Genomic DNA, 16903 nt, shown 5'->3' with positions numbered 1-16903 from the left:
CTGAGTATCCCAAGCTCTTATTTTTATGTTGAGTTTCCTCCTTGTGTGGATGTTTTCTCCTAGAGTTCTAAACAGGGAGTTTGGCACATGCCCTCTACTTTGGGCTTTCTCTTCACCTCTTCTAATGTCATCATCACACCTATTACCCCCACCTCCAGATTTTGGGCTTGAAGGAGAGAAGTCAGTCCCCATTGTCTAACTGCTTGTTTCCTAAGCCTGTGTCCCCTTTATCTTTCCAATAAACCTTTAGGCTGGAAGGCATAGAGGGGGGATCTATCTTAGGTCACATGAGTTCTTACAGTAAAACTCTATAATTCATGTAAAACTCTGTGGTTCTGTCTACAAGCCTTAATCTATATATGTTAATAGGACCTTGAGGAATGTAGCAGGATGTTAAATGTGCTTTCATGTAGTCTTAGAGTTTGACCTTAATAGATGAGAACAAAATAAAAATGACAATTACCCCCATCCCCTATTCTGTGTAGAACCATCTATGTAGAATTTGTAATAAGTGAGATCAAAACCTAATTCTTTCAACATTAGACCATCACCAATCTCTAAGCTATTTAAGAAAAGACAAAGAATGCACTGAGAGGATGAAATGATCAAGAATGTTTCTTTGATAAGAGTTATTGATGTCATATGCAAGGAGAGGAGAAAACTTCTCCCTCACCTCAACACAAGAGAGAAGCTCCCAGAGATCCATTTGGAAAGTTCAACGTATGTTCCCTGGAATTTGGTTTCTGACTCACACCTGGTAAAGCTAAAAGCAAGAAAGTCTGTTAGATGCTTTGGAATGGCTGATAAAGAGGACACTAGAAATACTTTCAGAGTTTGGCACAGCAAAGATTTGTGCATATTGCCCAGACGTCAGACATAGATCCCACAGAAGGGATCATCTTGAAAGGGATCATGCCAAATACGACTTCCTGGAAAGGACAAAATAAACTTGACTGAAGGAGACTGGAAATTTTACCATCAAATTGAAAAGCTGAGGACATCATAAAGAGCAAGTGAGACAGCCCCAGAGATAGGGAAATCCTATCACCAAACCCTTCAAAATACTTCAGGTTTGGGCTTCCCTGGTGGCGCAGTGGTTAAGAATCCGCCTGCCGATGCAGGGGACACAGGTTCGAGCCCTGGTCCAGGAAGATCCCCCATGCCGCGGAGCAACTAGGCCCGTGCGCCACAATTACTGAGCCCGCACTCTAGAGCCTGCAAGCCACAGCTACTGAAGCCTGCGCACCTAGAGCCCGTGCTCTGCAACAAGAGAAGCCACCGCAGTGAGAGGCCCACGCACTGCAAGTAGGCCCCACTCGCTGCAACTAGAGAAAGCCCGTGCACAGCAACAAAGACCCAACGCAGCCAAAAATAAAATAAATAAATTTATTTTAAAAAAACTACTTAAGGTTTGAAAGAGTCAGCATTTGGTTATCTGTCATGCCCAAAGGGCACCAAGGACATATTAGAATAGTATCAGTTAAGAAAGACCTTTCCTACAGTTCCTTCCTGCTACTCCAATGCCAAAGGATCCTAAAGAGTAGTTAACAAATGGGGAAGGAAAAAGAGCAAGAAATAGAGGAAAAAAACAGTGATGGTTGCTTTCCTCACTGCAGGCTATGAGTCTAAATCAGACCTCAGTTGGGAAAAGGAAGAGGTTTAAGTTGGATAATAAGAGTTTAGTGTTGTGATATTATGCTGGGCTTTTTATTACCTGAAAATGTCTATTGGGCTTCCCTGGTGGCGCAGTGGTTGAGAGTCCGCCTGCCGATGCAGGGGACACGGGTTCGTGCCCCGGTCCGGGAGGATCCCACATGCCGTGGAGCGGCTGGGCCCGTGAGCCGTGGCTGCTGAGCCTGCGCGTCCGGAGCCTGTGCTCCGCAACGGGAGAGGCCACAACAGTGAGAGGCCCGCGTACCGCAAAAAATAAATAAATAAAATAAAATAAAATAAAATAAAAATGACTACTTATAGGCCAGAGAATACCACAAAAGCAACAGAATACACCTGAAAGGGGCAAGAAAGTACTATTTTGACAGGATGAATTTATTTTTTTGTATCTGATTCCTTTTTCCAATATTTTTTATTGAAGTATAGTTTATTTACAATGCTGTGTTAATTTCTGCTGTGCAGCAAAGTGATTCCGTTATACATATATATACATTCTTTTTAAAATATTCTTTTCCATTATGGTTTTTTATAGGATATTGAATATAGTTCTCTGTGCTATACAGTAGGACCTTGTTGTTTATAAATTCTATATATAAAAGCTTACATCTGCTAACTCCAACCTCCCACTCCATCCCTCCCCCAATCCTCTCCCCTTTGGCAACCACCAGTCTGTTCTCTATGTCTGTCATTCTGTTTCTGTTTCATAGATAGGTTCATTTGTGTCATATTTTAGATTCCATGTATAAGTGATATAGTATGGTATTTGTCTTTCTGTTTCTGACTTATTTCACTTAGTATGATAATCTCTAGTTGCATGCATGTTGCTGCAAATAGCATTATTTTGTTCTTTTTTATGACTGAGTAGTATTCCATTGTATATATGTACCACATCTTCTTTATTCATTCATCTACTGATGGACATTTAGGTTGTTTCCATGTCTTGGCTATTGTGAATAGTGCTACTATGAACATGGGGGTGTATGTGTCTTTCTGAATTATAGTTTTTGGGGTTTTTTTTAACATCTTTATTGGGGTATAATTGCTTTACAATGGTGTGTTAGTTTCTGCTTTATAACAAAGTGAATCAGTTATACATATGTTCCCATATCTCTTCCCTCTTGCATCTCCCTCCCTCCCACCCTCCCTATCCCACCCCTCCAGGCGGTCACAAAGCACCGAGCCGATATCCCTGTGCCAAGCGGCTGCTTCCCACTAGCTATCTACCTTACGTTTGTTAGTGTGTATATGTCCATGACTCTCTTTCGCCCTGTCACAGCTCACCCTTCCCCCTCCCCATATCCTCAAGCCCGTTCTCCAGTAGGTCTGTGTCTTTATTCCTGTCTTACCCCTAGGTTCTTCATGACATTTTTTTTTCTTCTTAAATTCCATATATATGTGTTAGCATATGGTATTTGTCTTTTTCTTTCTGACTTCACTCTGTATGACAGACTCTAGGTCTATCCACCTCATTACAAATAGCTCAATTTCGTTTCTTTTTATGGCTGAGTAATATTCCATTGTATATATGTGCCACATCTTCTTTATCCATTCATCCGATGATGGGCACTTAGATTGTTTCCATTTCCAGGCTTGAATTATAGTTTTTAACAGGATGAATTTAAAGAGGAAATATGAAGGAATAAAATACTTGTTTGCATACTGAGTTCAACTTTTCACTAAAGCAGTAATAGGAATTTAAAAATCATTTTCTCACATTCAGTTTTCAACTCCACTGTCTTGCTGGGGATTCAGAAATTCCACTTTGGTGGTCAAAGGCTGAGGGTTTGATTCTTTTGTATTCCTCTTGTAATAGCTAATCCTCTTTTACACATTTCGATAAGATTGGGGTCAGTCTCATTTGTGAAAGTATAAAATAGAACAGAGTATTAATTTTTTTTAGTATTATTTCTAATGTTACTTGAGATCCTTACCACAAGAATCCTGGAAAACAAGGGACTTCCCAGGTGGTCCAGTGGGTAAGACTCCACGCTCCCAATACAGGGGGCCCAGGTTCGATACCTAGCTGGGGAACTAGATCCCACATGTATGCCACAACTAAGAGTCATGCTGCAACTAAGAGTCAGCATGCCTCAACTAAGAAGTCCACATGCTGCAACTAAAAAAAAAGATCCTGCATGCCACAAAGAACATCCTGCGTGCCACAACTAAAACCCAGCACAGCCAAATAAATAAATAAATAAATAAATATTTTCTTTAAAAAGGTAATGAGGTATCATTTCTTAAAAAAAAAAAAAAGAATCCTGGTAAACAAGATTGCTATTCCTTTTCCATAAATGAGATAATCAAGACTCAAGACAGGTAAAGTAACTTTCCCAAGGCCACTGAAGTGTAAGTAGCAGAACTGAGCTTTAAATCAACGTCTGTCTGATTCTAAATACTATGCTTTGTCCTCTACACATACTATCTCACACTGATGAACGTATAAGTATATTGCCCTTTATTATGAAACTATTTGTTCATATAGATATGTTAGCATTTTTTCTAACTAGCTTTATTTTTTCTATAGGATAATTGATTGCATAAAAATGTCTTTAAGTATTATTTGAGGATTCTCAAAAGTTACTGAAAGAGTAAAAGAATCCCATTAATTTGTTCTTATTCTAGCATGATGATGTTAGCAGACCAAAGTATTTCTCCAAAACCAAAGAGTACTGCAAGTTCAGAATCAGGTAATTAGTAATGAAACTAATCATTTTCATAATCCTCTATTTATTTTTAACATCTTTATTGGAGTATAATTGCTTTACAGTGTTGTGTTAGTTTCTGCTGTATAACAAACTGAATCAGCTATATGCATACATGTATTACCACATCCCCTCCCTCTTGCATCTCCCTCCCACCCTCCTTATCTGACCCCTCTAGGTAGTTGCAAATCACGGAGCTGATCTCCTGGTGCCATGCAGCTGCTTCCCAGTAGCTATCTATGTTACCTTTGGTAGTGTATATATGTCAATGCTACTCTCTCACTTCATCCCTGCTTACCCTTCCCCCTCCCCATTCCTCCAGTCCATTCTCTACGTCTGTGTCTTTATTCCTGTCCTGCCCCTAGGTTCATTAGAACCATTTTCTTTTAGATTCCATATATATGTGTTAGCATACAGTATTTGTTTTTCTCTTTCTGACTTACTTCACTCTGTAGGCCAGACTCTAGGTCCATCCACCTCACTACAAATAACTGAATTTCATTTCTTTTTATGGCTGAGTAATATTCCATTGTATATATGTGCCACATCTTCTTTATCCATTCATCTATTGATGGACACTTAGGTTGCTTCCATGTCCTGGCTATTGTAAATACAGCTGCACTGAACATTGTGGTACATGACTCTGTCTGAATTATGGTTTTCTCAGGGTCCATGCCCAGTAGTGGGATTGCTGGGTCATATGGTAGTTCTATTTTTAGCTTTTTAAGGAACCTCCATACTGTTCTCCATAGTGGCTGTATCAATTTACATTCCCACCAACAGTGCAACAGGGTTCCCTTTTCTCCACACCCTCTCCAGCATTTATTGTTTGTAGATTTTTTGTTGATGGCCATTCTGACTGGTGTGAGGTGATACCTCATTGTAGTTTTGTTTTGCATTTCTCTAATGATTACTGATGTTGAGCACCTTTTCATATGTTTGTTGGCAATCTGTATGTCTGCTTTGGAGAAATGTCTGTTTCGGTCTTCTGCCCATTTTGGGGTTGGGTTGTTTGTTTTTTTGATATTGAGCTTCATGAGCTGTTGTATATTTTGAGATTAATCCTTTGTCACTTGCTTCGTTTGCAAATATTTTCTCCCATCTGAGGGTTGCCTTTGAGTCATGTTTATGGTTTCCTTTACTGTGCAAAAGCTTTGAAGTTTCATTAGGTCAGCTTTGTTTATTTTTGTTTTTATTTCCATTTCTCTAGGAAGTGGGTCAAAAAGGATCTTGTTGTAATTTATGTCATAGAGTGTTCTGCCTATGTTTTCCTCTAAGAGTTTTAGAGTGGCCTTACATTTTACATTTTACATCTTTAATCCATTTGGAGTTTATTTTTGTGTATGGTGTTAGGAAGTGTTCTAATTTCATTCTTTTACATGCAGCTGTCCAGCTTTCCCAGCACCACTTATTGAAGAGGCTGTCTTTTCTCCATTGTATACTCATGCCTCATTTATCAAAGATAAGGTGATCGTATGTGCGTGGGTTTATCTCTGGGCTTTCTGTCCTGTTCCATTGATCTATATTTCTGTTTTTGTGCCAGTACCATATGGTCTTGATTACTGTAGCTTTGTAGTATAATCTGAAGTCTGGGAGCCTGAAGCCTCCAGCTCTGTTTTTTTTTCTCGAGATTGTTTTGGCTATTTGGGGTCCTTTGTGTTTCCATACAAATTGTGCAATTTTTTTGTTCTAGTTCTGTGAAAAATGACATTGGTAGTTTGATAGGGCTTGCACTGAATCTGTAGATTGCTTTGGGTAGTATAGTCATTTTCACAATGTTGATTCTTCCAATCCAATAATATGGTATATCTCTCCATTTGTTTGTATCATCTTTAATTTCCTTCATCAGTGTCTTATAGTTTTCTGCATACAGGTCTTTTTTCTCCTTAGGTAGGTTTATTCCTAGGTATTTTATTCTTTTTGTTGCAATGGTAAATGAGAGTGTTTCAATAATTTATCAGATTTTTCATCATTAGTGTATAGGAATGCAAGTGATTTCTGTGCATTAATTTTGTATCCTGCTACTCTACCAAATTGATTGATTAGCTCTAGTACTTTTCTGGTAGCATCTTTAGGATTCTCTATGTATAGTATCGTGTTATCTGCAAACAGTGACAGTTTTACTTCTTCTTTTCCAATTTGGATTCCTTTTATTTCTTTTTCTTCTCTGATTGCTGTGACTAAAACTTCCAAAACTATGTTGAATAATAGTGGTGAGAGTGGGCAACCTTGTCTTGTTCCTGATCTTAGAGGAAATGGTTTCATTTTTTCACCATTGAGAACGATGTTGGCTGGGGGGTTGTCTTATACGGGCTTTATTATGTTGAGGTAAGTTCCCTCTATGCCTACTTTCTGGAGAGATTTTATCATAAATTGATGTTGAATTTTGTCAAAAGCTTTTTCTGCATCTATTCAGATGATCATATAGTTTTTATCCTTCTGTTTGTTAATATGTTGTATCACAATGATTGATTTGCATATTTTGAAGAATCTTTGCATTCCTGGGATAAACCCCACTTATCATGGTGTATGATCCTTTTAATGTGCTGTTGGATTGTTTGCTAGTATTTTTTTGAGGATTTTTGCATCTAGGTTCATCAGTGATATTGGCCTGTGGTTTCTTTGTGACATCTTTGTCTGGTATTTTGTTTGTTTTTTTTGTTTTTTTGCAGTACGTGGGCCTCTCACTGTTGTGGCCTCTCCCATTGCGGAGCACAGGCTCCAGATGCGCAGGCTCAACTGCCATGGCTCACGGGCCCAGCCGCTCCGCAGCATGTGGGATCTTCCCGGACAGGGACATGAACCCGTGTCCCCTGCATCGGCAGGCGGACTCTCAACCACTGTGCCACCAGGGAAGCCCCTTTGTCTGGTTTTGGTATCAGGGTAATGGTGGCCTCGTAGAATGAGTTTGGGAATGTTCCTCCCTCTGCTATATTTTGGCAGAGTTTCAGGATAGGTGTTAAGTCTTCTCTAAATGTTTGATAGAATTTGCCCATGAAGCCATCTGGTCCTAGGCTTTTGTTTGTTGGAAGATTTTTAATCACAGTTTCAATTTCAGTGCTTGTGATTGGTCTGTTCATATTTTCTATTTCTTCCTGGTTCAGTCTCGGAAGGTTGTGTTTTTCTAAGAATTTGTCCATTTCTTCCAGGTTTCCATTTTATTGGCATATAGTTGCTTGTAGTAATCTCTCATGAGCCTTTGTATTTCTGCAGTCTCAGTTGTTACTTCTCCTTTTTCATTTCCAATTCTATTGATCTGAGTCTTCTCCCTTTTTTTCTTAGTGAGTCTGGCTAATGTTTTATCCATTTTGTTTATCTTGTTAAAGAAGCAGGTTTTAGTTTTATTGATCTTTGCTGTTGTTACCTTCATTTATTTTTCATTTATTTCTGATCTGATCTTTATCATTTCTTTCCTTCTGCTAACTTTGGGTTTTTTGGTTCTTCTTTCTCTAACTGCTTTAGGTGTAAGGTTAGGTTGTTTGAGATTTTTCTTGTTTCTTGAGGTAGGATTGTATTACTCTAAACTTCCCTCTTAGAACTGCTTTTGCTGCATCCCACAGGTTTTGGGTCATCCTGTTTTCATTGTCATTTGTTTCTAGGTATTTTTTGATTTCCTCTTTGATTTCTTCAGTGATCTCTTGTTTATTTAGTATTGTATTGTTTAGCCTCCGTGTGTTTGTATTTTTTACAGGTTTTTTCCTGTAATAGATATGTAGTCTCATAGTGTTGTGATCGGAAAAGATACTTGATACAATTTCAATTTTATTAAATTTACCAAGGCTTGATTTGTGACCCAAGATATGATGTATCCTGGAGAATGTTCCATGAGCACTTGAGAAGAAAGTGTATTCTGTTGTTTTTGGATGGAATGTCCTATAAATATCAATTAAGTCCATCTTGTTTAATGTATCATTTAAAGCTTGTGTTTCCTTATTTATTTTCATTTTGGATGATCTGTCCATTGGTGAAAGTGGGGTGTTAAAGTCCCCTACTATGATTGTGTTACTGTCGATTTCCCCTTTTATGGCTGTTAGCATTTGCCTTATGTATTGAGGTGCTCCTATGTTGGGTGCATAAATATTTACTATTGTTATATCTTCTTCTTGGATTGATCCCTTGATCATTATGTTGTGTCCTCCTTTGTCTCTTGTAATAGTCTTTATTTTAAGGTCTATTCTGTCTGATATGAGAATTGCTACTCCTGCTTTCTTGTAATTTCCATTTGCATGGAACATCTTTTTCCATCCCCTCACATTCAGTCTGTATGTGTTCCTAGGTCTGAAGTGGGTCTCTTGTAGACAGCAGATATACTGGTCTTGTTTTTGTATTCATTCAGCCAATCTATGTCTTTTGGTTGGAGCATTTAATCCATTTGCACTTAAGGTAATTATCGAAATGTATGTTCCTATTACCATTTTGTTAATTGCTTTGGGTTTGTTTTTGTAGGTCTTTTCCTTCTCTTGTATTTCCCGCCTAGAGAAGTTCCTTCATTTATTGTAAAGCTGGTTTGGTGGTGCTGAATTCTCTTAACTTTTGCTTATCTGTAAAGGTTTTAATTTCTCTGTCAAATCTGAATGAGATCCTTGCTGGGTAGAGTAATCTTGGTTGTATGTTTTTCCTTTTCATCACTTTAAATATGTCCTGCCACTCCCTTATGGCTTGCAGAGTTTCTGCTGAAAAATCGGCTGTTAACCTTATGGGGATTCCCTTGTATGTTATTTGTTCCTTTTTCCTTGCTGTTTTTAATATTTTTACTTTCTACTTAATTTTTGATAGTTTGATTAATATGTGTCTTGGTGTGTTTCTCCTTGGATTTATCCTGCATGGGACTCTCTGCACTTCCTGGAATTGATTAACTATTTCCTTTCTCATGTTGGGAAGTTTTCAAGTATAATCTCTTCAAATATTTTCTCAGTCCCTTTCTTTTTCTCTTCTTCTTCTGGAACCCCTATAATTCGAATGTTGGTGCGTTTAATGTTGTCCCAGAGGTCTCTGAGACTGTCCTCAATTCTTTTCATTCTCTTTTCTTTATTCTGCTCCCTGGCAGTTATTTCCACCATATTATCTTCCAGCTCACTTATCTGTTCTTCTGCCTCAGTTATTCTGTTATTGATTCCTTCTAGAGTATTTTTAATTTCACTAATTGTGTTCTTCATCACTATTTGTTTGCTCTTTAGTTCTTCTAGAGCCTTGTTAAGTGTTTCTTGTATTTTCTCCATTCTGTGTCTGAGATTTTGGATCATCTTTACTATCATTACTCGAATTCTTTTTCAGGTAGGTTGCCTATTTTGCCTTCATTTGTTTGGTCTTGTAGGTTTTTACCTTGCTCCTTTGTCTGTAACATATTTTTTTGTTGCTTCATTTTTGTTTTTTTTTTTTTTTGATGTGTGGTGCTGTATTCCTGTCTTACTGGTTGTTTGGCCTGAGACATCCAGAACTGGAGTTTGCAGGCAGTTGGATAGAGCTGGGTCTTGGTGCTGAGATGAGGATCTCCGGGAGACCTCACTCTGATTTATATTCCCTGGGATCTGAGGTTCTCTGTTAGTCCAGTGGTTTTGACTTGGAACTTCCACCACAGGAGCTTCAGCCTGACCTCCAGATTGGGAACCAGGATCCCACAAGCTTCGTGGTGTGGTTAAAAAAAAAATAAGAAGAAAAAAAAAGGAGCAGTACAGTATCAAAGAATAAAAAAACAAAATAAAATTAGAAAGATGAAAAATATATTAGGAAAAATAAAACCATAATTGAAACATCTGCAACAAGGTAAAATAAAACCACAACAGAAAAAAGAAAAAAAAAAGGGTGGGGTGGGGTGGGGGTACAAGCCAGAAGGAGAGATCACCAGTCATTGGGGGTTCCTCCATCCCCTTAGGTGTCCGTGGTCCCCCACCGGTGGCAGCTAGATGCCCTAGTTGTGAGGAGATGCGAATTTTGTTTCCTCCTAGTACACCATCTTGACCCTGACTCCCTCTATTCATTTTTGTCACGGTGCTGCAGTATTTGTTAAGAAAACTGGTAGCCCAGGAAATTGAGTGCTTTTTAGTGTGGTTGTATTTAAGAAATGAAGATATGTGAGGTTAGGTCTTAACTATCCCCACAGCACCCATCATTAATTCATTTAATAAACATTTACTGAGTATGTATTCTGTACTAGGTATTACTATATATACTGATAGGGAGTGATGTATTTTCCCTGACCTTGTAAATTTCATTCGGAGGAGAGGAAGATAATCAGTAAACAGATGCATTGGAGTTATGTGTGATGGTTGAAAAATAAAAGAATCAACAAAGTGCCTTGCATTTTTGGCCCTCTATTATTTAGTTTACTATTAGAATAAACATAGCAAGACCTTTACAACCTTATTAACATCTATTGTATTTCAGATTTCTATTTTCTTTATTTTCTTCAAGAAGTTTTATAGCATCTGTTTGGGGATAAATTTAAAGAATTGCTTGTTTTGCTCCTGATAGATATAAATGTTTGTATGAACTGAAAAAAAAGAGTTTTTTTGGTGTTGTCTTCACTTTAAGCGGTTGTCTTAATGAGCATTTAGAAAATGCCAGGTATTATGTTAGGAAATGTGGGTATAAAAATGCTTAAGATGGTTTCTGTTCTAAGGGAAATGAATCTAGTGATAAAAACTAAACTTGTAAAAGCACACATCCTTGGAAAGAGTAGCACCTACTACTTTGGAGGGTGAGCATTAGAAGGAAGATTTGCTTTACAGATCACAATTAAGGAACTTGTGAACAAAGGAAGAAAGATATGAAAGGGAAAGTTGGTAAGGGTATCAAAAACAATCATGATTTTACCTAGTTCTTGCCAGATTTTGGCTGTGGAAAATATTATTTATAAAGCCTGGTAGTAAGGCAGAATATTGATTCTGTAATTATGTATGCTTGCGTATTCTTACTTTTATGTGGTTGATTGACTTAAAATTTCAAATTAAATAAATTACATCTTACTCTAGAGTTATTTTTTACACATTCCTTAATTCAGCAAATCCAAGTTTGTTCCAGTTGTTTGTTAGGCTCTTTACTAAGTGTTAGGAAACCAAGAAATGACTATATTCCTGCCCTCAGGGGTTCATAGTCTAGTAATAGAAACAAACAAACAAGAAATTACTTCTCAGACATCTCCTGCTCAGTCTTCTTTGCAATCTTATCTACTGCTATTAGCTATTAAATGTGGGAGTTCTTAAAGGCTGATTCCTAGATTTTAATTTCTGTTCAGTCTACTCCGTGATATGTATAAGTGTCCTATAGAAGGTAGGGCTTCCAAATTTTCCATTCTAGACTCTCCTCTGAGGTAAGACCCTTATATGTAGCTGCCTGCTGGACATCTCCGCTTGGATGTTTCAGAGACACCTTATCTCATCATTCGTTAATTCCACTCATTCAACGAATATTTATTAAGCACCTACAGTGTAACACAAACTGTTTTAGTTGCTGGGGAACATGACAAATTTCTTGCCCTAACAGAGTTTATATTATAGTGGAGAAAGAAAGAAAATAAACAGATAAAAACAGATAAACAAATACATATATCACAACATCAAAAATAAGAGTAATGAGGGAAAATAAAGAAGGGTAAAAACAGAGTGTGTGACTAGGGATGCTGTTTTAGACAGGCTAATCAGGATAGGCCTCTCTGAGGAGGTGACATTCACACAGAGCTTGAATGAAGTGACAGAGTGCGCCATGTGAAAATCTGGTGGCAGAGCATGCCAGGCATAAGGGCATCACAAGTGAAAAGACCATGAGATGGGAATGTGTTTAGCATGTTGGAAAAAGAGAAAAGAGGCTAGTGTGACTGGAGAAAGATGAGGAAATAAAAATGAATGGTTGAAATTGTAGTCGGTGAGCAAGTGGTATAATGTAGTCTCATATGCCATCGCAAAGAGTAGGGATTTTTTTCTAAATGTGTTGATAAGTGCATCTTAGAGCAGAGGAATGACATGATCAGGTACATATTTTAGAATTATCACTCTGGCTACTATGTGGATAATAGACTAAGGGGTAAGAGTGGAAGCAAGGAAACCTTGTGAAATAAACTATTGCAATGGTCAGATAATGGTGTTTGAGACTAAAGTGATAGCAGTGGTCTGATTTGGAATATATTTTAAAGGCAGATGGGCCAGGATTTCCTGAATAGGTTGGTTGTTGGGTAAGAGAGAAAAGTCAAGAATGACTCTTAAATTATTGGTTTGAGCAACTAGATGAATGGTGGTATCATTTCTTGAGATAGGAACATCGTAGGGCAGAGCAAGTTAGGAGAATAATTAAGAGTCTTTGGTTTATGCATATTAAATTTGATCTGTCAGCTCATGTACATAATGTTACATGAAAGAATGGAAACACAAATAGGTATATACTCATTTATTTTATATATATATATAAAGTTCAAGAACAGGCAAGACTTATTCTGGCTAACAGAAGTTAGAATAGTAGTAATCTTTAAAAAGGGGTTGCTGACTGGGAAAAAACATATAGGAAATTTCTGGGGTGTTGGAAATATTTTATGTCTTGATCTGGGTGATAATTATATGGACGAATACATGTAAATATAAGATTTGTTCCCATTACTGTACCTATGGAGTACCTTAAGAAAATATTAAAACATTAAGAGGATTTTTAACCTTCAGCTGGAGATGTTGTGAAAGCAGTTTGTGACACAGAGTCTGGAGTTCAGGGCAGAGACTGGGGCTGCAGATAAATATTTAGAGTCAGGTATAGATGCTTTGAAGCCGTTAGAGTAGGTGAGTCACTTAGGAAGAGAAAAGAAATAGAAAAGAGACATGTAAAAGAATGTAAATGGAACACTTCAACATTTAGAAACAGCTGTAACAAAATATTCCAAGAGATCAAATAAAACAAGGGTTGATGACTGAGAATTGTTACAACCAAGACCTAACCTAGTCTTCCTCCTCCAGTGTCCTCCGTCTCAACAAATGTAGCTTAATAAACCAAAACATGGGATCATCCTCAACACCTTCCTGTTTGTCATTTCTGTCTCTAAGTACTAATTTTATCTTTTACAGAACTCTCAAACCTACAGCTTCTCTCTACATTGGGAGATGAAGATGAGAGGAATGATTAGCCTCAAAGTTTACCAGATTTAGCAAATAAAGATACACAATGCCCAGTGAAATTAGAATTCAGAAGCAAATAATTTTTAATATAATTATGTCATGAACATTGCCTAGGCTGTACTATTACACAGAAAATACTTAAACTAAAAAGAATTTGTGATTCATCTGAACTTCACATTTAAGTGGGCATCCTATGTTTAATCTCTGCAATGAGGCTGGAAATATGTAAGCAATACAGGGATTATAAAAATAGGATTTTGTATGCCAATTTAAGAAGCTTAAGTTTTAACTTGAGGGCAGTGGAAAGCCTTTAAAGAGTGTTAAGCAGATGATATTAGATTTGTATTTTAGGTATACAGTGTGGATAGTGGACTGCAGAAGGAGGTGATTTGAAAGGCTATTGGGATCTATGTAGCAGGAAAGGTTTTGGGGTACAGATAAAGTTTTTGGTAAGATGAAAGAGGCCTGAGTATGTTTTAAGTGCTGGTAGGAAAGTTGGAGTAGAAAGGGAGAGAGTGAAAATACAGGATAGTATAAATGGAAGGATAATTAATGAAGAATTCTAATCACATGCAACTTTCTCTACTAATTGAAAGGTAAATCTTTTATATACAGTTTATTTACTTCTGTGAAACCTGGAGCTCTTGAGATAAAGGTATTTTTAAGAATTCTTTCTCCTTTCTGTAGCAAGTCAGGTTGTTCAACATACATTAAGTTTTTCTTCTAAAACTATTACAAAATCATAGTCATTAAAATCCATTTTTTCCTCAAATTTGAGTTCTCTTTTCTGTACTTAGAGTTCATGACAGGTTAAATAATGAAAATACTAAAGTATATTTTTATTATAGATAATGCATCTTGTGGAGTTTTACTTGCTGAGAAAAATTACCCTTCAACCCCTCAAAAAACAAAGAAAAAAGCAAGTATTGAAGCAGAATAACCTTATAAACCATAAATTTCATTAATATGGGACATACTATTTTCTTTTAAACAACACTTTTATAGGAATTATTTTTCAGCTATTTAAGCCAATAATGGAAAATATTTTTGGAGCTTAGCAATTAGATTGCATTATTGTTGCATGAATATATACTCTATATAAAGTTAATGAAAGAGGATTAAAACTTTAAAATTTTCCAATTTCCTTAAATTGGATGTCTATTAATAATTTAAAGTGAAAATAACACATTTGCTTTGTAGCCAGAACAGTGTTCTATACGAAGGAACTGAAAATCAGTACATTAGGCCTGGAATCTAGAGGTCTTTGGGGAGGAATTCAGACTTGATTATGTATATAACAGGAGCTACTCTCTGAGTGGCTACTCAGAGTAAAGTGTTATTATCCTTTTCATTATATGTTTTTTATAGCATTCCTATCAGGTAAGTTTTTCATTTGTTTTATTTTTTAGCAATTTTATAGCTGAGAAAAATGAGGTTTAGATATTAACCAATATGCTTGAGGAGCTTGTGACAAGTCTTTCTCAATCTAAAACCTGTACTTTTTCCACTGTACCGTATGGTCACTATATACTTTGGGGAGCAAATTGAAAGAGGGCAAGAGTGTCAGCAGGAAGATTCATTAATAGAAAGTTGCAAAGGTTTTTGGTGGGAGATTGTGGTGGCTTTAACTAGGATGTTTTGTAGGAGAGATGGAATAATATGCGTGGATTGAAGATAATTTTACCTATAGAGTTTATGGATTGGACATAGAGGATGAAAGAGTGAGAGGTGTCAATAAAGGCTTCTAGGTTTGTGTCTTAAGCAGCTTTGATGGATAAAGGTGCTATATAATGTGATAGGAAAGGCAGGAGATCTGAAGGCACATAAAGATGAAAATGTTGGAAGGGCCATTAGCTGTAAGTTTCCAGGTCAGGAAAACAGAACAGGAGTATACAATATTATAGATATTTAAAAATTCATGGTAATGGGTGAAATCACCTGGGAAAGAGTATCTAGAGAGTAAGGAAGAAAAGGGGGTCCAGGATCAATTCTTGAAAAACTCTACAGTCACATGGAAAAGGAAAAGTGGGCAGAGAGAACAGGGAAAATAAACAGCATATGGTATCATAGAAGGTAAAGGAGGAGAGCTTTTGCTCCTTAAAGGGAGAGTAGCCAACTATGCTGGGTGCTGCTTGGAGGTCCAGTGTTATAAAGAATTTTGAAAAATTGGAAGACTTCCAGTTTCTGGTCCAACATGAAAGGAACTTAGAAGTCACTACTCTGTCCTAACAACAAGTAGAAACCTGAACAAACTGAAAAATAAGCAACTCTTTATAGATCTTTCGAAGAAGTAAGTAAGGTCACATGGTCAACTGCTACACCAAAATATGGAAAGACAGACAGGTGGATACATAGAATAATGACTTACCAGAGCAGAAACACATGAACAGAAACCTCCCTGTGAACCAGTGCTGGGGTGGGAAACCCAAAAGTGTGATTGATTAATTGCTAAAGGCTCAGTGTGGACAACTCTGAAAGTTAAAAACTCAAGAGGGACCCAGTCATCAGAGGAACCTCCACACTTTTGTGAGTTTTACCTCCAGAAACTCTACCAGATCCTCACAGTGAAAATCAGAGAAGAATACCCTCATGCTTCTGGTAGTGGAAAGGGAAAAGGAACCATTTTGAAATACATCAGAATATTCTGTTCTTCTTAACAAAGCCTGCCCTCGACAGAAAGTGTTTTACAATAGCCTAACTTGCTGGGGTTTTATCAGAGCCTAACCTACCTGGGGAGGGGAAGTACCTGATTCCAGCCAGCTCTCCACTTCCAAGTGGAGGAAGGAAATTATTCAATTCCAGCTCCCTCTAGCCTTCCACATGGGTGAATGGAAGTACCCGATTACTACAAGATGGTCCTTTCTAGCCATCCTGTCTCAACTCAAGGGGGAAAAAACTGAGAAGAACCGGTGATGTTTGCAGTCCAGGGGCACAGGCTCAATAAAAGACTGAGACCTAATCATAGAACTGTAGAATGCTTCTCCATCCCTACAATTTATCAGTGCATTACTAAAGACGTATTCACCACAGTTGCTATTACCCAGTACATCATGTCCACATTTTAGCAAAAAATTACAAGCCATACTAAAGGGCAAAAATTACTGTTTAAAGAGGCTGAATAAGCATCAGAGCCAGAGACAGATGTGGCAGTAGTGTTAGAATGATCAGACCAGAAATGTAAAATAACTATGATTAATGTGCTAAGGCAGTTATAGGAAAAAGTAGACAACATGCAATATAAGCAGAGAGATGGAAATTCTAAGAAATAATCAAAGGAGTGCTAGAGATCAAAAACACTATAGCAGGAATGAAGAATGCCTTTGATGGACTCAGTAGTAGAATAGACACAGCTAAGGGAAGAATATCTGAGTCTGAGGACATGACAATAGAAACTTCCCAAACTGAAAAGCAAAGAGAAAAAAGGACTAAAAAAAA

At 37.3% G+C, this 16903-nt stretch overlaps 1 protein-coding gene across 1 annotated transcript in view; it reads left to right on the top strand.

Moving 5' to 3' along the window:
• MEIKIN (meiotic kinetochore factor) overlaps nucleotides 1-16903 on the top strand; it is a 136223-nt gene that overhangs the window by 32470 nt on the left and 86850 nt on the right. The window contains exons 7-8 of the mRNA XM_073802485.1: nucleotides 4297-4361; nucleotides 14317-14387. Coding sequence (XP_073658586.1) covers nucleotides 4297-4361; nucleotides 14317-14387 — 136 coding nt within the window. The remainder of the gene's footprint in view (nucleotides 1-4296; nucleotides 4362-14316; nucleotides 14388-16903) is intronic.

Source organism: Tursiops truncatus, chromosome 3 (genome assembly GCF_011762595.2).
Source record: "Tursiops truncatus isolate mTurTru1 chromosome 3, mTurTru1.mat.Y, whole genome shotgun sequence".
Taxonomy (NCBI): domain Eukaryota; kingdom Metazoa; phylum Chordata; class Mammalia; order Artiodactyla; family Delphinidae; genus Tursiops; species Tursiops truncatus.
The sequence above is the reverse complement of the archived record's forward strand: the minus strand, read 5'-3'. Positions and strand labels throughout refer to the sequence as shown.